The 21,361-nt window shown below is 37.0% G+C and overlaps 2 protein-coding genes across 12 annotated transcripts in view; both read right to left on the reverse strand.

Annotated features, from left to right (window-relative positions):
- Positions 1-1,279, reverse strand: part of ANKDD1B (ankyrin repeat and death domain containing 1B) — a 33,645-nt gene extending 32,366 nt beyond the window's left edge. For all 4 annotated transcript variants that reach the window (XM_033009160.2, XM_033009159.2, XM_033009161.2 and 1 more), the window contains exon 1: positions 1,145-1,279. In XM_033009160.2, the coding sequence (XP_032865051.2) occupies positions 1,145-1,220 (76 nt within the window). In that variant the 5' untranslated portion in view covers positions 1,221-1,279. The remainder of the gene's footprint in view (positions 1-1,144) is intronic.
- A 3,804-nt stretch (positions 1,280-5,083) lies between these two features.
- The window catches only part of POLK (DNA polymerase kappa), a 37,346-nt gene continuing 21,068 nt past the window's right edge, over positions 5,084-21,361 (reverse strand). For 7 of the 8 annotated variants that reach the window (XM_042804628.1, XM_033009110.2, XM_042804629.1 and 4 more), the window contains 10 exons: positions 20,025-20,178; positions 17,576-17,791; positions 15,726-15,850; positions 15,379-15,545; positions 13,346-13,378; positions 11,366-11,462; positions 9,924-10,095; positions 8,103-9,059; positions 6,853-6,904; positions 5,084-6,707 (listed from right to left, as the gene is read on the reverse strand). In XM_042804628.1, the coding sequence (XP_042660562.1) occupies positions 6,623-6,707; positions 6,853-6,904; positions 8,103-9,059; positions 9,924-10,095; positions 11,366-11,462; positions 13,346-13,378; positions 15,379-15,545; positions 15,726-15,850; positions 17,576-17,791; positions 20,025-20,178 (2,058 nt within the window). In that variant the 3' untranslated portion in view covers positions 5,084-6,622. The remainder of the gene's footprint in view (positions 6,708-6,852; positions 6,905-8,102; positions 9,060-9,923; positions 10,096-11,365; positions 11,463-13,345; positions 13,379-15,378; positions 15,546-15,725; positions 15,851-17,575; positions 17,792-20,024; positions 20,179-21,361) is intronic. The other variant, XM_033009113.2, reaches the window with a different exon arrangement.

Consider the following 21,361-nt stretch of genomic DNA (forward strand, 5'->3'; position numbering starts at 1 on the left):
CAGTCGGAGGAAGTTAGTGACCCATGACGGAGCAGTGTGGGGAATGCTGTGGCCCATGGGAGGAATTCAAGTCAGAGAAAGTTTGTGGAGGACTGTCTCCTGTGAGAGGGGGACCACGATGGAGTAGGGGGTAACAAGTTTTGGACACTCCCCTCACCGAAGATGAAGGAAGTGGCAGCACTGACTGCACCCCCCATTCCCTGCCCCTGCGCCACTGGGGGAGGAGGTAGAGATATCGGGAGCAGAGCTGAGCCCGGGAAGAAGGGAGGGGTGGGGGGAAGCTGTTCTCAAGATGTGGCAATGCTTCTCACTGTCCTACTCTGTTATGTGTTGTTAGTGTCTGTAATAAATGTATGTTCTTTTTTTCTTCCCCTAACGAGTCTGCCTTTTGCTCGTGATCATAAAAGGGGGATTTTCCCCCATCCCAGTCCTATCTTGAACCCCAAGCCTGGCTCTCTGTCCCTTCTCATTGCCGGAGGGGAAGGGAGAGAGAGCTGCTGCATTGTGGTTGGCTGTCAATCAGGCCTAAACCACGACACAGGGTATAACAATCACCGCTCAGTTTCCACAAATAACCCCTTTTCACTAATTGCAGCCCACACCAGGGCAGGCTGCTCTTTCACAAACCAGTTTGTGGGATGTAAACCGGAGACCCTGTCACTGGGAGTCGTGCCACTGAGTGCAAGGAGGACAGAAGGTCCTTCAGTTTCTGTGTGCCCCCTAAAACAGGGGCCCAGATCGGCCATGAAACTGTCAGCAGGTGCTCAGCCTCAGGGTTATGGCTAAAGCCAGTGAACTCCTTTAGACGGCCTCAGCGGTGAAGTTAAAGTGGGGTGCTGGGCAGTTTGCAGGACCCATCCTTCGGAAGACAGACACGCCAAACCCCAGGTTGCGATCCCACATCCACACGTCCTCGCTGATGTGTGTTGCTACGTGTCAGAACAGCTCACATTTAACCTCTTCGTTTTCACCACCACCACCACCACTCAGTTTTTTCCCTGGCCGAGGCAAAAAGCGGGTCCAGGTGGGCCCCACCGTCCCAGCAGTGCTGGCCGGGCCTGGCCTGCGCCGCCCGCAGTGAGGGGCCCAAGGCCGGCGCTCGCTGCCCCACGGGTTGCCTCACCCCCGACCCCCGCGCACTCACGGCTGTCATGGCCGGCTGCCGCGGCTCCCTGCGTGGCATCCTCCCCGGCACGGAGCAGGCGGCTCAGCCCCTTCATCGCTGCTCTCTGGCTCCTCTTCCTCCTCACCCAAGGGAAGGGGCCGCAGGCCAGGGCGCCGAGGGAGGTGCCCTGAGCTGGCCCCGACAAACCGGTTCCCAGGGCGGTGAGTTGACTGGAGTTTGTTTTACAAGAAACCAGGAACTAAACACACAGAATTTCTTGATAGTAGCTAGGCACCGAACAGGATCACCCCTGCACGATCCTCCCCATGTCTTCTCTAGCAGCTAGCCTTGCATGCAAATAGCAATTTGCACCTAGAAATGCACACACCGGACAAAAAGGTAGTCCGATTTGCTCCTGGAGTGCTCACCAAACCATCACACAAACAAGAGGTGCTTTTGAAAAGCAATGCCACAAGTACACACGTACAGACACAGGAACATCACAGCTTGCATAAGGCCCCTGGAGCCAGGTGGTTTGTTACTAACTGCAGGGTAGTCATGGAGCTCTCTCTGCAGGCTGAAGGCCGCTTTGGGGAAAGCTCCTTTTGAGAGTTATTCTCATTGTTGTTGACCAGCATTCAGTGGACTGGAGTGAGTGATTGTGCCTGTGCCCTGCAAGCTTGTCACAGCCTTGGGATGTGAGAGACTGAGATGCTTCTGCCGTGAATTTGGGCAGAAATACACATATGCAGTAGCAGTATTGATCCAATCACAAGACTCTTCCTTTTGAGACAGACAATACTTTCATTTGGTTTTGTCCAAGTCCAGTCAAAATCAATATACGCATTCCAGAGGTCCAGTTCTTGTGAACTCACATATCAAGATCCATGTAATCTACCTACTTCTCAATTTATCTTGAAGTCCACTGTTGCTCTGGTCTACTTCAGCCAGCACTGGTATTTCATTTCATGTAGTCAATGATTTTCTGAAATAGGGCATAAAAATTGTTTAAAGTGACTTAGCTAAATTTTAATTTTAAAACAGCCTTTGATATTGTTAACATTGCAAAATAAATATTGGAAAAGCAGCTCCAAGAAGGCAGGACCAGCCTTACATAACTGAAGCCACATTTGAGGTCCTTCACTGATTTTTTCTTCATAATTAAATTAGTGTCATCTTAACTTCCAAGATTGTTAACACTGTACATGTCCATGGTAAAATTAATCTGAAAGACTCAAAGAGTTTGTAAATTGAGCAAATTTGGATACAAACTATTCTCATACATGAGTAGATTTCACAGTTTCTTTCTCTTTTAAACATTTTTGATACAGTCAGGCTGTGGTGAATACGAATCTTTACCCCTGATACACCTTGGCTGATAAGACAGTTTCGTCAACTGTACTTCCAGTAGATGAATGTTACTCAGAAAAAAAAAAAAAAAAACAAACAAAAAAACCAAACCAACTTGAAAATAGACCCAGAGTGAAAAGAACAAGTAACTGATTTACCTGTAGCTGAATCATGGAGGTTTCACTTTTTCTTGCTTCCAGTGAGTCAAATGTTCCAGCGAAACTTCTTGAGAGTTTTATTTCTGTACAGTGGCAGGGCTAGTAATCCAGACCCACTGTTTGCAATATTAATGCTCCTTTTCAAAATGAAAGACAACAGGTAACTGTGGAATGATTACGTTTGCCTACAAAGCTGGCACCAAAGGAGGAATAGATCTGTAGCCTCATAGAGCACAAGTTATAGTGTGATTCTTTAAACTAGGATCATAATTTTACGTAGTCTGGAAACACCAGCTGCTAGTTTACAGTTCTAATTACTATCATGCAATACACATACAATTCACAGTGTATCTCTGGTCTCTTAACTAACTTTGTCAGCACAAATATACTTTATGTGCTCAAACTTTGCAAATAGCAAGTTTACCACATTCTCTGCAGCAGCCTGCAGAAAAAAGACTGATGCAGAATCTAACAGACATGCAGATTCCAGAAGAAAGTGCAAAGCGAGGGAGTACTTGAACATCTTCCTCACTTGCCTTCACAAAGTGCTCTCACTGCCAGGAGCTCAGAGAATTTTAAAAAAATATTTAAAATAACAATGGTAATAAATACATAAACAAGTAGAACCAATATAAAGAAAAAAACCGCAAAGTAGGACAAAAACATGTTGCGTGGTGCATAGAGAAAGAGTAACAAGCAAAAATTATGTTCTATAAAAGGTGAGATCTGAAGATAAAAGTCAAGGTAGCAAGTATTATGTTTTTATTATACTGTGTACTTTTTATTGGAAGTATGAAACTCCACAGGATTCTGAATCCCATAGTGCACAAATTGTTGGCCTGTGCAACTGTAGCACCTTACAGTTACCCTCATTCCTCTCCCCACCCTTTATGGTTACAGCTACCTGTTCCCACTTGCCTTTGAGTCGTAATTAGAACAATTAAATGGAAAGGCCCAGTCTCAGCAGGTGCTTACATATAAAAACATCCATCAGAAAAGACATGGCAAAGATGCCCAGAACATCAGCTGGCCAAAAAACTTGGGCACTTAGAGGCTGCTACCTAGGCTCACTTGTAGGCAGTATGATTCTTGATAGCTCCAATCCTCTACTTGGATCTGCATACTACAGTGTGAGTGAGACAGGGATGTGCTAAACCATCCCAAAAATATTTCCAACATGGATCAAGCTACAGGCAGAGCAATTCAAGCCCAAACTGTTCTGCCTATGTTCCTGTGGCTTACTGACACTTCAGAGTGGAACTTGAGCAACTCTGAGAACAAAACAGTGTCAGCTGAAGTATTTATATATTCTCAACAGGAAAATTTCTAGAAATAAAGATTTTGAGACACCCAGACCAGACAATAACAAACAAAATTAGTCAGTGTGATATCCAACCACATGAAGACATTCTGTAGGCAAGGTATTTCAAAACTCAAAAAGAAATGAAGATATTGCTGTAGATTGCAGTAAAATGATTCATTAGGAAAATGCTATTCTACAGCCTAAGTTTTTGGGTATTGAGGATTTACAAGACAAATCCAAGCAAGTCTTGTTCTTAGGGGTGTATCTCCATATATCTGTATATGTTTACATGGCTGCCTGCATTCCTTCCTTCAGAAGTGGTAGAGAGAACATAAAGATCACAGAAATGTCATCCTTTTCTCTATCATTCATAACTAAAAGACGAATTCAAGATAAAGTATATATGTCCACCTTAAGTACGAGAGATACACTACATAAAAATTCTCATCTGCTGCCAACCTAGATCATTCACATGCTTCAGAACAGTGGATATAGTAAATGTGGAATGGCTAACACAGCGGAAATAATTTATATATTAAGTTAAACAGAGCTATAAAGCCATTTCCAGATGTCAGTGAAAACAGGTTTTAAGTTAAGGTCAATTATTTAACACACACACTCCCCAAGAAAAATGCAAGACAGAAACACTGCTTACAGTCTTCTCCACAAGATCTGAGATGAAAAATCACATCACAGAAGTTTATAACAATACTTAATCATGTACTGAAGGTCTTCTTCAGGTAAAAACAGTAATAAATGTGGTATAAGAAACTACAAGGAATAGAAAAAAAAATGCTTGTTTTTCACTGCAGTAAATAATTCACATGGAAAACACTAAAGTATCTCACTGAGCACTATCTGTAAACACACTGAATCTCCTTTCCAAAAGGTATGTTTTTACACACATCTCAAAAGACAGACATTTCTGGCTTTAGAATCATACTGTGAATTTTATTTCTACATTAACTCTAACATACTCGACTTTAACTTCATGACATTCAGATAATCTATGACACCTTTTTTCTTAAACAGATGGTAAGATAACTTCTGAGGCCAAGCCAAACCAACTTCATTTGTTCAAGCACTTACAAGTAGTTTACTTTTTGCTAAATAATGTATACGTAAAAATACACATTTTAAAGAAATACACACAAGGACAAGGTAACATTTAGATTCTACACTTTATTGAATCAGACAGATACATACTAACACAGGGACAGGTATTCACTTTCTAAACAGCAGTGATAGCTTAAGTCATTGTTCCCTCAGTTGCTTTTATGTCTTTCCCACCAAAAGTTTCCAGCTCCCACCTCTGTCAACAGAAGAGCTTATGCTGAATGCTCACTGACCTGGTTCAGAAAAAGTCAACTGAGTCAGCTTACACAGTCTGAACTAGTCCAGCTGATTTGGTCCAAAGCAGATACAGGAGCACTAACATGAATGCAAATGATAGAACTGTGGGTACAGTGGCATCTGGCAAACAAACAGATGAGCAGGAAGAGATGGTGAAATTATTCCAGCAAGTTTGGAAACAAAGCAGCACATTCTGGACTTTGCCTGGGCATCTAAAACATACCTGGTACACATTTGTTTGTTTAAAAACAAGCAAATGCCAAAGTGCTTCCAGTACAGTTAAACAACACAACAGATGCCTCTATAGTAGCCACTTCTTTTAAAGATTCTGCAATTAAAAAGTAGTTCATATTTCATACAGGGTTTGGCATTGTATAACTTATAAGAAATATGCTGTCATAAATTATTAGCCTCATAAATATTTAATTATAATAAGATGTCTACATTTAAGCAATTTGGTGTGAACAGAAAAAAAACCTAAACAGAGTATTTTAAATATTTGCACTTTACAACTTTCTCCTTCCACATATGCAATCGTAAAATATTGTTTATTCAGAAATACAAAGTAATTTAAAAGAGAAAGATAGGTAAACAATAAGAAGGTTCAGCATCTTGCATATTTGCACATCATTCTTACTGTTATTGCACCATGAGACATTTTATTCAGATCAAACTTAGTACTACTGACCAGTAACAATTTCACAATTGCGAAGAAAATCAATGTTCTTGGTCTCTTTGGAAAGGTCAAGGGTCAAACAGCATTTGTCTGACTAAACTGGCGGAATTCTCTCACCAGAAGTTTTATTAACATTTTTTAAATCAGTGAAGTCATCCTGTATCTCATCACAATGAGTCCTTCAGGGTTAGTCCATCAGCTCTTAATGAAGTCATTTCAGTGACAACAATGAAAGCTTAACTATGCTCTACATTCTTGCTCTTTTCTTTTGAAACTGTGAGACCAATCCATTTTTGTGTCTACTGAGAAGACAGACATTTACAAGCTGAAATCAAGCAACTCAGCTCTTCTTTTTTATCACACAGCTAATACCGCAATTCAATTTGGTGTTGAACTGCCCAAGGAAGTGTCACAGACTGAACTACTATAGCTACTACAGCCAATACAATCAACAGCGAAGATGGCAGGTCAAGTGTGGGAAGAGCGACTTAGGTAAGCACAGTGTGGCACCCTAGCTAATGATTCCTGCTTTCTAGGGAGCTCGCCCTACAGGCTTGCTAAATGGCAGCTCTAATCTCCCTGTTCTGTTTGCTGAACAGCAGAGAGAAGTCATGCTAAATTGATCTGCAGTCATAAAACACTGTGAAATACTTCATACAGAATATGTTGTTACACAGTTATTTAAAAAACATTTCAATTGTATGCTTGGAATTGCTCGACTTGGCCTTTTTTGATACTGACTGTGAACTTGTGAGTCCAGACCTAAAGTTAAAGAAAGAAAAGAAAACACCAGTAAGAGGTTAAAATACACAATGTATACCTATGCAACTTTTACAACACTGAATATTTTTCTATACTTTATTATTTAAAGATGAGTTGTGTATTGAAGTTTCCAGAAAACCCTTACCTTTTTGCTCCTTGTGACGGATTTGTGCATTGCTGTCCTCTGCTTAAACCTCCTAAAAAGTGGTTGGAAACAACCACAATTAATTACTTCAATAAAGAAAGAATGCTTCAGAAACAACATACATGACAACTTTTAAAAGAACAGGTTTTGGTAAAGCTTTTCTTCCCACCCTTCTTTTTTTTAACATAACTGAATTTAATCTGTCTCAAGGAGCGGACAACATTTTATTACCTGCAGTTTGAGTACTGTAGTTTATATTAATATTTTTTAAAAGAGAAAACCAAAAAGCCTTCAATTTATTGAATTCTAAGGGATTAATTTGAACCCTGCTGCAGTTTTCAGAAATATTTCAGCATAATGTAGTTGATTTTCAAGGTGGTTGCTGAAAACGGTATTTTTAATTTTTACATCCTGCAGAAGAAAAAAGAATCTCTGTCAACAGTAAGTTTTTAATTTAAAACAAAGCCTGTTTTCACATGTAACAATACTGCTTATAAAATTTTTTATGTAAAAGATCCATATTGTAAGTCTTAATTGTGTTCTGATAATTCGAACACACTAGCATTTTAATTTCCTCTTATAAAGCTCCCAAGTGAGATTAGGGACACTGTCCTTTAAGCAGACTACATGCACATGTCCTCTAATCTGGCCAAAGATTAACTCTTCACCAAGCCCAGAAACTACTTGAATAAATATGCTACTGATATGGAATGTTACAGGTGCAGTTATGTATTTTATTAGATGCAAACCACGCCTGCAAGTTCCTGCCTTTATGCTTTACTTCACCACCTCTCCTGTTTTTGCCAGCCTATTATGTAATGGACCTTTTCTGTCAACTGAATCTCTGAAACAGTCCAGGTTAAAGATGTTTTCATTGATTTTTCACTTAAATCCCAGTGGCTTTACAAACATTTTTCTGAACATGGCTGGGAGTAGCAAACACGCCATTTAGAGAAATGAATGGAAATTCCTATGCCATTGCCACCATTGTGATAAATGAAAATGCACTGTGTAACTACCATCACATTCATAAATTTAGTTTGTCATGAAAACTGATTTGATATTTTTTTAAATAAAAATGTTCACTCTTACACAGGCCTTACACAAATTAAATTGTTGCAAAAAAAAAAGGCTCTGAAAAGTTCAAAGTATACTGTTACCAAATTATTTTAATTGTACAAGAAATACAACAGTCCAATTGCAATTCAATAATTTGAATAATCAAATATATCCTACCAGTGCCTACTCACCAACTCTGTTTGAGTTTTCCATATTATAAGTCTTAGTAGGAAAATCTTTTTTTTCTGTCAGCTGCTTGATAAGTCCTTTATTTAAGCAGACGTCCACGTGTCTGTTAAATGACACAAGACTGCTGGTTTTCTGTTCTGAATTACAAACTGGACAAACAAGAACACTGTCTTCTTTGGCTTCAAAGAAACAGGATGAACTAGTTTCTTCTGTATGTTCAGTCTTTTCAAAATGGTCTTCCTTGTCTTGTGAAATTCTTTTGGTGAAGAGACAATATTTCATACACGCGTTTCTAGCAATATCACTGAGATTGCTAGGCTGTCTTCCTCTGTGACGTGTGTCGGATATTATCTGAGTGAATTTTTCTGTGCTATTGCTAGTAGAATTGTCAGATGTACTTGCACACTCATCTGTTCCTGCTAATTGATCTGTTTTATTTTTTTGACACTCATCAACATTTTCATTTTTAAATTGGGGAAGAAAGTTAAGTGTATTTTCTCTTGAATTGTCATTCTTGGATATTTCCATAGTACCTTTAACAAGAGTCCTATTGAGGCATTCATCAATATGCCTATTAAACTCTTCCAAATTGTTGCTGCTTTGCTCCTCGAAGCAAACAGGGCAGGTGAAGATCTTACACGTATCAGAATTATGTAAGTCTTTGACTTTCTTTGTTTCTTCCACAGAATTTGCTGATGTTTTCCTATCATGAAAGAGCTGCTTACCTACAGTTTCATTTGGAGATAGAGTCTCACTGTTTAGCTGCCTTGCAGCTCGCTTTTTATCAAAAAAACTCCCTCTGGGAGATGCTTCTGAATTTTTGCTGAGGTATTCTTGGTTAGACTTCCCTGGCTGAAGCCTAAGAAAACCAATTTCTTTTCCTGACTTCAAGAAACTTGTAATGCTTTTTTGTTGGTACTTCTTCTCTTCTTCACTTAGAAATCCTGATACTCGTACACCTAATGATGGAGAAATTTTTAATACCAATTTCATGAGAAGTTGATACTAACTCTTAATTAACACCTTTTGAGGTATACCTCCACTCAATAAAAGTGCATTTTATTTCTAAAAGGAGGCTATACTACCTGCAAATGCTAATAATGGGTCACAAGGTCCATACAATTTTATCAGAACCAAACACTTCCCCAACCATATTATTAATTTCAATACCCATGTAGTTTTAACTGACTGCACCATAACATAAGGCTATAAACTTAATACAGTTATACAGAACTCAGTCTGAAAGAGAGTCTTGCGTAGTTTCCCCACCAAAATATTTTTTCTTCAGTGCATTCTAATACCATAAACAAGTAAGTTTTATGTATCACTGAATGGTTCAAGCAGAATGTATAAGCACCTGAAACACACAGATCTTGGAATCAAAACACAATTTACTTTAGACAGGAATTTTCAAATTTCTTGCAGAATATAGCATCTTCAACTCTATATGCACTTTTATTTAAAGTATTTGTTTCTAAAAGAGGTTATGGACAGAACTACCTGTTGCTGTGGTGCAAAGCAGATTTAAAAGCTCTTTTAAGTCAGCAGAATTAAGCATTGCTATGCATTAAGATTCTACTCTCATGCTGATGTGTAAGTTGTTCCAGGGCTAACAGGTGATAGGAAAAGTACAACCTCAATTAGTAAGACATTCCTGAGTCACCATTCCACACTCCAGACCTGTTTCACTTTGTAAAACCTACCAGGATAATGGAGAAAGGATAAATCCATTTATACTAATTTTACTTCAGAGTACAGCCTATTACTTTGATACACTATAAAATCTAACTCTGAAAACTAAGAATGAGTTTGAAATATTTTACCCATAAGTCTTATCCGTAAAGGGTGAGGAGCAACACTGTCAATTTCTGTTCCTAACAAGTCCTTAGCAACAGCAAATATTTCCTCCTCAGTAGAAACAGAAGACAGTACAGTTGAAGCTCTCGTTTTTACTTCAAAGTTCACATTCTTTAGCTTCAAGGTAACAGTTTTACCCTACGTAAAAAAAAAAAAAAAAAAAAAAAGGATGAAAAAGGTTAAACATGTCATATACAGCACAGAAACAATTATTATGTAGCATCTACATAAGGGTCCTAAAGCCATAGTCAAGTCTGTGTGCTTATCTCTGTATGGCAAGGGGTACTGACAAGAATGTGTCTGCAAGATTCTGCACTTGCTCCTAAAACTGCTGCCAAAGTCGAGTTCTCTGAACTGGGTCATTTGGCTGTGGTTCCCAGCAGACCATCTGCCACCAATGCATGTTCAGTAGATTTCATGCTCTGACTACAGTCAAAATGCCTACCCTGTCTACAGAAAATTATTTCTTCAGTTGGGAAACTTTCAGTGCCAGATATCTTAACTTTGCTGGGAAAAGTACTAAGGATGCGTTAGTGATACTTTGTTAAGGATTGGCTGAAAACTTCCTTCCTCCTGAATGGTGCTATCAGAGCCACACACAGCATCCGTGTTTGGCACAGATATTCCCCTGGCAACACCTTCCAGACGACTTGTGTGATTTAGCATGTCCATCCAAATGTAAATAATGGCACTCCTTTTGTTCTGGTGCCTTTGTAAGCTTATCCCTTTTTGTCCTTCTTAGCTGATGATTTCCCTTTCATCCTGTCGTCTTTTGAGACAATCTTTTATGGCTGAAGAAGACTAATCACAATTCTTTTATGTCTTGAAAGTTATTCCTTGCTTTATCACAAAGACCTCCACAGAAAATATGAACTGTTCTTTCCAGATAATAAACAGAAATTTGGAGAGAAGGAATACAGGGACTATTCCTACCATTCAGACCATTCAATGGTATGAATAACTTGTCAGCCAGTTTGGCATATGTGAGCTTCTTAAAATACGCTACTGGCTATTAACTGGATCTTGTATGAAAACAGGAGAGAAAGACAATGTTTTAAATATATTAATATTACACAATTGACCAAAGCACAGCTCTTAGACAATCAGCTCTGTTATTTGTTTATAAACATTGCTTTTAGCATAAAATGTTTATATGCTAAATAACTTGATCATACAGTTTTAATTTTTTCCATGCATTAGTTATATTTTTTCTATATCATTAGCCACCTAAACAATATCAAAATGCTGCCTAAATAATTCTAAACATCTGCGAATTAAAGAATGAAAACTTCTGAAGATAGACTGCATGGTATAATGCTGCTGAAAGCATTCACACTAACACTGCACTTAGTAAGTTTGACTGCAAAGTGTTGTCTTTTTGCAAGTAAACAGAGAATAATGTAAATACCTTAAGTCCCTCTTTCTGTAGCTCTTGCGCAAGGTCTCTGCAGAGTTCTCGACACAAGATGTACTGGTCTTCTGCTGTGTTTATTTCACTGAATGTTCTAAAATAAATATATGATTTTTTTTTTTCAGTATGAATGCTAAAATTTGTTCAGTGGCTGCCATCTAAAAGTATTTTTTGTACAGTTAAACAGAACTATATCAGAAGAAAGTTGTACAGGTTTGACTATTTACTTCAGGGAAAAATGAATATTGATATGAATATTATATAGAAAGATTTGTGCACATTTATGTCTTTCAAAATATTTGCAAAGCCCCTGAAATAATGAAGCAATTTTGCTTTAAATTTTTCATGCACTATTTGAAAATGTATCAGATTTAAGGTCATTAACGCTTAAATATTTGCAAGAGAGAATACTAACACCAATTGAATTCATGTAGCCAGCCAAGTTATTTGTATCTAATCTCCTCTGTACAGTGCTATGGAACATCAGAAGAAAGAAAAGATTAAAAAGTCAACATCAGAGCCAAGCATCAGAAATAAATAATACAGATGCTAAGAAAAAGATACCAGCTAGGATAATGATGCTTAGCCTCAGAAGAGGAAAAACTATCTATCTGCCAAAAATGCTGTTAACTGCCTCTGCTAGAGCTTCTTTGCAGGGGAATTACAGTATTATTTTTTTGTTGTGCATCTGCTTTTTAGTAATAGTATGAGAGGAAAGGCAACCTTCAGTTATTATTGGTTTTAAGGGAAGTGGGAAGCAAAAATTACAGCTACCAGATGCTTTTGGAAAGGTCTCACAGATCCACTGTTTCACGACAGACTTTATATTTACGAGTGTCAAGTCCCTACAGTTACACTGGATTTCACATCTCTGAATTATATTCAGGTTTATCCGATAGTATTGAAAAGTCATGCTCTATTATGATTCACATTCTCCTAAGAATGTTTGCATGCTGACACACTAACAGGATGAGTATTTTACTGTGGGTCCCATGCCATTATCCAAGGAGTACCTCATGTTATCCTGGCAATGCTGCAGTGATTTACAGAATTGCAATACTGTAATAATTGGGAAGCTGTAAAAGTCCTAAGTTTGGAAGTGACCGGATAAAGAGAATGCTATTTCAGGCCTGTCTTTTTCCCCCCATATAAACTACTTTCATGATCTCAGCAGCCCACTGATGTCTCTGGTCCAAAACCATTTACCTTAGGGAAAAAAGAAGGAAGAAAGAAAAGTACTAAGGTACAAAGGTACCCAGTACTGGCCTGCCTGCAAACCAGCACAAGACTACGGACATAAATTTCTCAGTTCTGGTGGTACCAAACCTTGCGGGGCTTCCTTAAGCTGCCCACAGCTATTAAGTCTCAATAGGAATAAGAATCTTATCTTCTTTTCTGAGAACAAATGAGGGTAGGGATAACTATTACTGTACTCTACAGATTCTCCTTGCAGAATTTCCTTTTTAAAAATGAACTTCTGGAAATTACATACAGCACCTTCTTCAGGAACTTTATACTGGTAAAACTTAAAAGTTAGGAAATGTAACCAATTTTAGTTAACCATGCAAAATTACTGTCTCCTTTGCAAGTCTACCTGATGCTGTATTTGCTAGGCATTTGACTGTGGGCTAATAGACTGATATTGACATTAAACTGGAACGTAAAGAAAAATTCCAGCCTTTATATATTTCCACCCTATATTACTGCTTAAAGACCACTTTGATGCATTAAAGGCATTAAGAGAATCTGATGATTAGAAAAGAGAACACACAAACCGACAGAAATACCTCCATAGTGTTCTGAAGCCAAGGGAGAAAATAGTGAAAGCTTGCATCTGACTTAGTGAGCTTGTTGTGTATGTGTTTTTTCAACACATATAAATACACAATGAAATTATATGACTAAGAAAAGTATACATTACCTGACATTAAACAGGTTTAGTGATTAATGTAATTTTTTTCCAATATTAAAGCATACCTTTCAGTGCTCATACTTTTTCTTTCTCCATCCCTTTAAAAAGAAAAACAATTTATTATATTTACTTTACCTAGAACTGTTATCTTTTCAATAAACTGAGTCAACCAAGCATGCTTCAATAACTAACAGCAGTCTATTATGTAAAATCTGGATGTTAACTTTTTCTACAAATCTCACACAGTAAGTTTAAACGAGTGCAAAATGGAGCATGTTTTTTTAAAAAACCCCTAAAACTACTGTAGATGAAATAAAGACAGATCAGCCAGAGACATCAATAAAAATAAACAGTTTGTAAAAAAAAACCAAAACACTACAAATCCTATACTGTCTCATCTAGCTATAACTGTGAAGCATTGCTATTAAAATCCTGAACATACTATGTATATTTGAATATTTGTTTATCTGAGGAATTAGTTTAATTTCTGTCCGAACTATTGTCCACGTTAAAGGGGATGTGTTAAGGCTTTTTTTTTGTTTCTTTCTTTATGGTTTTGAGCATCCTTTAACAACTCTTCTGCATATAAGGAGTTCCTCAGAGCATTTTCTTTTTAGGTGTTTCTTCTGTTTGTAAGTATTGGAAATAAAAAATGTGGTATCCTCAGCTTTTCCTAAAAGAAGGTGATCAAAGACAATAACACAAGATCAACCATGTACTGAGGACTCAGGTGTTGATATGTTAAAGGCTTACTTTCTGCACACAAAAATCACTGAAATCAAGTTGGTGCTAATAAAAACAAAACCAAGAAACAAATTTCTTAGACAAAACCATTAAAAATGTGTTCCGCTTCACAATTATAATCCTGGCTCTTTAAATGCTCCTTTTTTTATATGTATATACATATAAGTACTGGGAGACTTCCCAGACTGTACAACACCTAAACAGGGTAAATATGGGGAGAGGGTGCACCAAATATTAAAGGACCAATTTGAAGTTGCATTATCTTAACAGAAACAAGTATTTGGAAAAACTCATTTTATCTTCTATCAAGTCACCTTCACAAAGTCAATATGGCTGCATATTTTGCTTCAAGTCAACATATTTCTGAAAAGAAAACAAAAAAACCCAAACCCACGATTTTTGCCAGCACATTGATGGTCTACAAACTGCTAACTGTATATATTATTTTGTAGTCGAATGGAAAAAATGGAAGATTTATTAGTGTCAGAGAAGTAACAGAAGTAATAAGGAATAGGTCCTTAAGAAATATATATGACACTTTGGAACTCCTAGTAAAAAAAATCATTGTCAAGTCATTTTTAAATACAATTTCATCACTTTGGGAAGGATAGAAGAATATTTAGGGAAGGAACATTTAAAACAAATCCTAAATTAAGACTCTTGCTTACACAAACCACAAAATCCTATTTTTTTTTTTTTTTTTAAGAACAAGCATTCTTGCATCCAGGACAAGTTTAGAAATTATGCCTATTATTGAAAAGATATATTCACCAGTAAGACTGATTTCTTTCCTCCCAAACAGGAGGCTAAAAAGCCATTAAAGTCGTATTAACTTTAAAGGAACAGATATGAAGAAGGATGTAAAAATCTTGTTCTATTCCAGCAAATTCACAAGTTGCTATTACAAATATGTACATAAATACAATAGGAGACACAGAAACTTCACTTATTTACCAATGAATGTGTATTGTTTTTAGAGAAGAAACAAGACTGGACACCTCTTCTTAGGATTACTAATTTCTCTTTAGCTAGTTTAGTAATTATGAGGTTATCCTAAATGATACTGACTTGATTTCTTGATATACATTTATGCACAACTTCTCTGAGAGACTTTTTTGATTTCATGTACTAGACATGTCTGTACAAACTTTTGCTTTTTAATGTTTGGCTGCTGTGTGTATCTTAGTCTTAAGTATAACCATTACAGATATTAGAGATATTTTAAAATACACTAAAACAAGTCAAATTTTCGTAATATTTGTCAATAAATTAGGTCTTAAAATGTATAGTATGTAACATATAAAGGAAGAATTTAGAAAAATATAACCAAGGAGAAAAAAAACCCAAAACATACTTTTCCAAATGTGTTGGACCCAAACCAAGGGAAATATCCAAGAAATTACGCCAAGATGCTTCTGAAAAAAGAAGAGAAAGTAGTGCCCTCTGCTGGTAAAGTTCTGAGCAAGTCACAATTCCAAGAGCTTTTAACATCTTCTCTGTTACTTTTCCTATACCTGGCACCTGAAAAATAATAAATATAATGTTGGAAACCTCCCATTTTTAGATCCAATACCAAGAACAATTTAAATCAAACACAACTGGGCAGATTACCTACAAAAGTATTGTTTTTCGGTAGAAATCTTGCTTTTAGAATATAAGCAACATACATGATTGCAGAGTAAATGTCATGGTATCTCTTACCTTTCTAATGGGCAAATCTTTTAGGAAGTCTAGCACTGCTTGTCTCTCAGGAGGAATTCTGCATTGTCCATTAGGTTTATTACGATCACTGCACATTTTTGCTAACATTGTGTTCGGTGCTATTCCTTAAAAACAAACAAAACTCTTATTTCTAAAAAATGCAAGACAGTGTTTAACTGTCCAGTATTTAAAAGCACAAGAGTAGCCTACACATTTGTCAAAGACTAAACATAAGCAAAAGAATGATAATAACTGATAACCAGACTAGTTAAAATTCTACAAGATAATTTTGTAATAGACATGTGAGCACATAAATACATGTGGAGGATTAAATATAACGGATACACCAGATAAAGCGTACCTAATATCTGAAGACAGTCAGAGTAACACAACGTGCTATAATCAGTTGTGAGGGGTTAAATACCAAGTGTTTAAAAATAACATCAGTTACATGATTGAACGATTTTCTGATGCTGATTACAGTAAGACAAAAGGAAATGCTTACAAAGACTGTTATAATGAACTCTTAATGAGAAGGAGGTATTTGTTCCTTGTATTTCAGCAAAAAGACTGAATTAATCTTGTCAAAATTTACCAAATTAAAGTCTTTTGTGGGCTACCACTATGAAGTCATTTAGAAATATATATATATTTCACTGACATTGGTGCGGAGAGATTGCTCTTATCTATCAAACTAACTGTGTTTACAAATGAGCTCTGGAATTAGTTTAGCAAGAAAAATAGAATTATTCTGTGTTACAGGCCTAGAGGACTAAATTTTGATTTGCTCACTGATGTGGTGTATTATTCAAGATGGTAGAAGCAATTCTATTTATTGTTGATTATCAGTATTTTTTCAATTAGCCTTCTAACTGTTTTTAATTTGGGGGCTTAAAACCCCTGATGCACTTATAAAAGCTGTGTCTGTTTTGTAAACACTAACTTAGGAAGGCAAAATTTCAGTAGAACAAAATGATTATTTTGCTACCACCCATGAGATAACATACATGGGAGGGGGGGGTCTCATCCTGCTTCTTCCTACTAGCTTTTTTTTTACTGCTGCTTACACTCAACACTGCCCTGGCCTGCCTTCCACATCTGCTTCATAAAGCTCAGCACTCCCTGATGCCTCACTGACCTGGTTCACAAAGCAGTTCAGGTGGCATCCAAAACAAGTGGCTAGGGATTTACACTTTTTTAAGTGATCTAATCCAGATTATTATCAAAACAGTTGAGATTTACAGGTAGGTTGCCTGAAGTCGAAAGACAGAAAACTTGAATGGTATATATTAAAAAGCTAGTGAATAGTTTATTAACTTTAACACACATTTACTTTTCTGAGAGCTAATTTTTAAATGAATTTTGATATTGACTTAAGCAAGGAACAGTGTGGAGAACTGTTAGAAATACTGAACAACATGGATCTGCTATTCAAACTAACAGCAATTTAGCAAACAGTGTCAGATTTAACTATGACCAGTGGCTTACTATAAAAATTTACAAGTATTAAAACAACAACCACTGGTGCCAAGATTAGCTCTGAGCACACTGGTCATTCTTTCATACTATTTGTATTTCAAGAAGAAAGAAGCAAAAAGAAGATATAACTGTTTCTGTGATTAGATACTGAAACAAAACAGCAGTGGCTTTGATAGACATAACATCTCTGGAAACACTTGAAAGTCACAGTCTCTGTAAACTTGCAAAGAGATCATATTTCTTTGCAGCACAACAATGCTGTGGAAATGCTCATTTATTAATTAATGTGCTCTGAGATTAGAGTAGAAGACACCATGGAAAGACAAAGCATTGTTATGTGTCATGTGTTATTGTCATGTGTGTCTGAATACCTGCACTAGCAGTCAGTTGAGTTTTCTGCTCAATCCTAAAGCGAATTTCCTTCACAACTTCTTCTGCAGAAGTTCCAAAGACAACTGAATTTTCCACTGATTGATCTCTTTGCTCAGGGTGGTCATCTATCAGAGGTGTGCTGTCTTCAAACAGTACTGGTGAAGAAGAGTATCCACCTTCATTAAATTTGGCAGCCATATTTATATCATCTTTGTCTATGTTAGACAGAAATACAAACAATTAATCCATCATACAAAACATACACTTTACTGATTTCCTTCTGCAGTGGCTAAATAGAGTTCATTAGCAGTTTTAATTTTTCTGTCTGGAGAAAAAAAAAATATTTAGCCAAAGCAATTGCATTGCTTTTGTTGTTTGAAGAAAGGAGAGTCATAACTGCTTTGTTCTTAATATGATTTGAGCTTGGCTGAGATTGTAAGAATTGGCTAGGAGACTGGACATAACTTCCAAAAAAGCAACAAGGTTTAATGGCCTGTTGCAGCAGAAAAACATCAAAATTTTGGCATTATTTTTGTTTCATATGAGAGTGAAGGCTAGACGCTCCCTTTTTTGGTTGAAGTAAAAATCTTTTGCAGAATTTTTTTCGATATTCTCTGAAGAGAATTAGGGTCCTGGAATATCTGGTTCTAGAACCATCAGCCTGCTGAGCTTCTTGTTTACAACTGCATTCATGATAGAATGAGTCACATCAGCAGCCCTTTGTCTGACTCCACAAACTTTCTATTATGGTTTCACATTCTGAGTGCTTGTTTGTGTTTCAGAAGAACACGGATGTCAGAGAAGTATGAAGAGGCACATGATTACATATTGCTGATATTTACTTTGTTACGACTACGCCAGTTTGTTTCTTTCTATTCTATTAATGCTTTTCAGCAGTAGTGTATCCCTGATTATCGTCTTAATGGCCATTTACATAATTTTTCAACACTGATAATAAAAATGTTCTGGTTTGTTCATTAATCAACCAATCGTATGACTCCTTCTTTTTTATTATTCCCAATTGGGCATACAGTTGTGGATGTGGTTCCAACTCCATCTTCTAGAGTCAACTGAAATCCAGTCATATCTTAAGCACTACTGTAACTCCTGCTGTGCTCATTACACATTTTTAGTCCTTTAAAATAATCAAGTAACTAGAACTTATGCACACTATCTTTGCAGGCAATTTCTCATAATTCTGATGTACCAGACTCACTATAGTATTTTAGGAAACATCTTTGCGAAATACAAACAACCTTTAGAACAATAAATTTAGTCTACGCCACCTTAAACCACAACATTATTACTACTTATCTGCAAAATTATCATTTGAATTGCAAAGGAAAAATACACACCTAGAACACACAATTGGGTTTAGTAAACCTAGTACCACTTCTCACACATTTTACTCAAGTTAAAATAAAAATGGAATCCTTCAAGTCCAAATCATTAGCTGTATACCTTTCATGCATGGGTGAGTAGCAGAGAAAGTTAATCTGTAAACTAACAAATTGGAGGTAGACAGAATATGGGAGGACAAATTATGCAAGGACTTCAGTATCTACACTTTCAATGGGTGCAGCTTATCTGAAGTTTACATTATATGCAGGTGTAACTGGTACCCGCTGCTCCCAACTCTGGTAATGTGGTTAGAATAACTAATGCCATTTTAAAGGGCAATCAGCCATTCCCTGTGACCAACCAGGTCACACACTCGTTCCCTTTTCCCCGCCTCCCCCGTTATCAGGCCCTGGAGGTCCTGTGCACCAACTGGACAAACCAGATTTCTCCTCCCCCTCCCTACTGGCCTCAAAGCTCCTGGGCACCAGGCCCATTACTAAGCCCTTCCTTGCCTGCCTTGAAGGCCCCAGGCACCGGCCAACCCCGCGGTGTTGGTGGCCCCGCCACAGATCAGGGAAGCCTAACAGCACCCAGAGCACTGTCTGTAAAACCAAGCAGGTACAAGTCCTAAGGGGGAACTTGGACCAGAACTGCTGCTGGACTGTGAGACCTGGGACCCACCGGTGGCCGGGGATGCCTCCACTGCCGTCTGCTTCCTCCAAGGACCGAGGGAGTGACTTGTATTCTTCTATATGGTTTTCAAGTCTACATTATCGAGTGATTGTTATACTGATACAGCAAACCATGTATTAAGATTTGACCTGATCTGCAGAGGACCCAAGTGGTTAGAAATAGTAAGTTAAGTTGTATTATAAATTCTGTATTTTGCTACTTACAGTCTATACCACATTGATTCTGACTATAGAAATCCTGTGCCATTATAATCATAAATTCTCTGCTATACTAATCATAATTTCCTGTCAAGAAAATAAAGCTTAAATTGTAACTACAATTCAGTGTCATCATCATTCTGCCAAGGATTCCTAAAAGAAACCATCTGTCCCCTCAGTGTCAGGTGACCGCATAAGAAGAGAGTAATTTGCTTACTTTTTTCCATAGTGCTTTCTGTGTTAAGAAAGAATCTTCTTTTATCTTCAGGCCAGTTCAGTCTTTCCTCCAAATGCTCTGTTATGTTCAGGTAGGCTTCATCTAGGCCCATAGGCATAAAATTGGGATCATATTCAGTCAGTATTTCTCTAACCTTGATAAACACATAATGGAAGTTTAAAGCATTGCTGCTGTAAGAGCATACCTTGACACACAATTATGAGGTGAACAAATGTACTCTGAAACTTCAAGATGATAAATCAATATTAAAGATATTTATGGAACAAATTATTTATTGATATTGGAAAATCATAGTAGTGCTTCTCACAAGTAGCAAGATACCAATGATAATTGAGAACTAAACAGATTTTTAGCAGTGTATTTTACTGCAGAGGCCATTAAGATCAGTGTACAAGGGCTCCACAGGCACTAGGTTCACAGACACTGCAGTGACCACCTGAATAAAACTCTGGGGACCTGGGACCTCAGCAAAGCACATGAGCTGATGCACCTTTCTGTGCACTGTGTGTCAGATATCATAGAAGCAAAGGTTAAAAAAAATAAACAACACCTAAGTTTTAAATTATATTCAAACTAAAGTTATAGCCAACGTTTCAGAGCACTGGTTACATCACAGGCAAAGTCTGTTACACAAATCTTTAGTGGCAAGTGCATCTGCCCAAAAGGCAACATAGTAAGTCAAATGGCCAAAATAAAATTTCTACCTTTTCTCCAATTTTTCCCCCCTCTTTTTTTTTTTTTTTCTTTTTCTAAAAAGGAGGAACATTTTACTGCATCACATCTGCTCTATCAGTTTTGGTCAAATTCTTAGGTATCACACTTGTTCACATGCGCTTCATCTTTCTGAAACTGGTTAAAAATATGACTCACTGCTCAACTTCTAATGACAAAATGAAATATATTTAAATATTTTCAATCCAAATCCCACAAAAAAAACATAACTAAAAAAACAAATCAACCTGAACCTTTAATACTTTACCCCATCAAACAACAGATGAAATACGTATCATGAAATCCAAGATCCTTAACAAGTTCAAACCCATTCTGAAATAGTCATATTTATATATGCTTTTTTACAACAAAAGTGAGATAAATCAAGTAAGACCAAAATTAGTATTTATTTTACTTTATTTATATGATGAGATTCAGGCTTCATAAAAATAAATAAATAAATATTGGCATAATTTTATTGAAGTCAGGAGACTTGTGCAATGCACTAGTTTGATTTAAGACCTACAAACTATATTTTTCTTTTTTTTTTTTTTTTTCTTTAAAACAGGATTTTGGGTATCTTAAGTATTTCTTCTGGCACTAAG

This window comes from Tyto alba, unplaced genomic scaffold, assembly GCF_018691265.1.
Source record: "Tyto alba isolate M040663 unplaced genomic scaffold, T.alba_DEE_v4.0 Super-Scaffold_42, whole genome shotgun sequence".
NCBI lineage: Eukaryota > Metazoa > Chordata > Aves > Strigiformes > Tytonidae > Tyto > Tyto alba.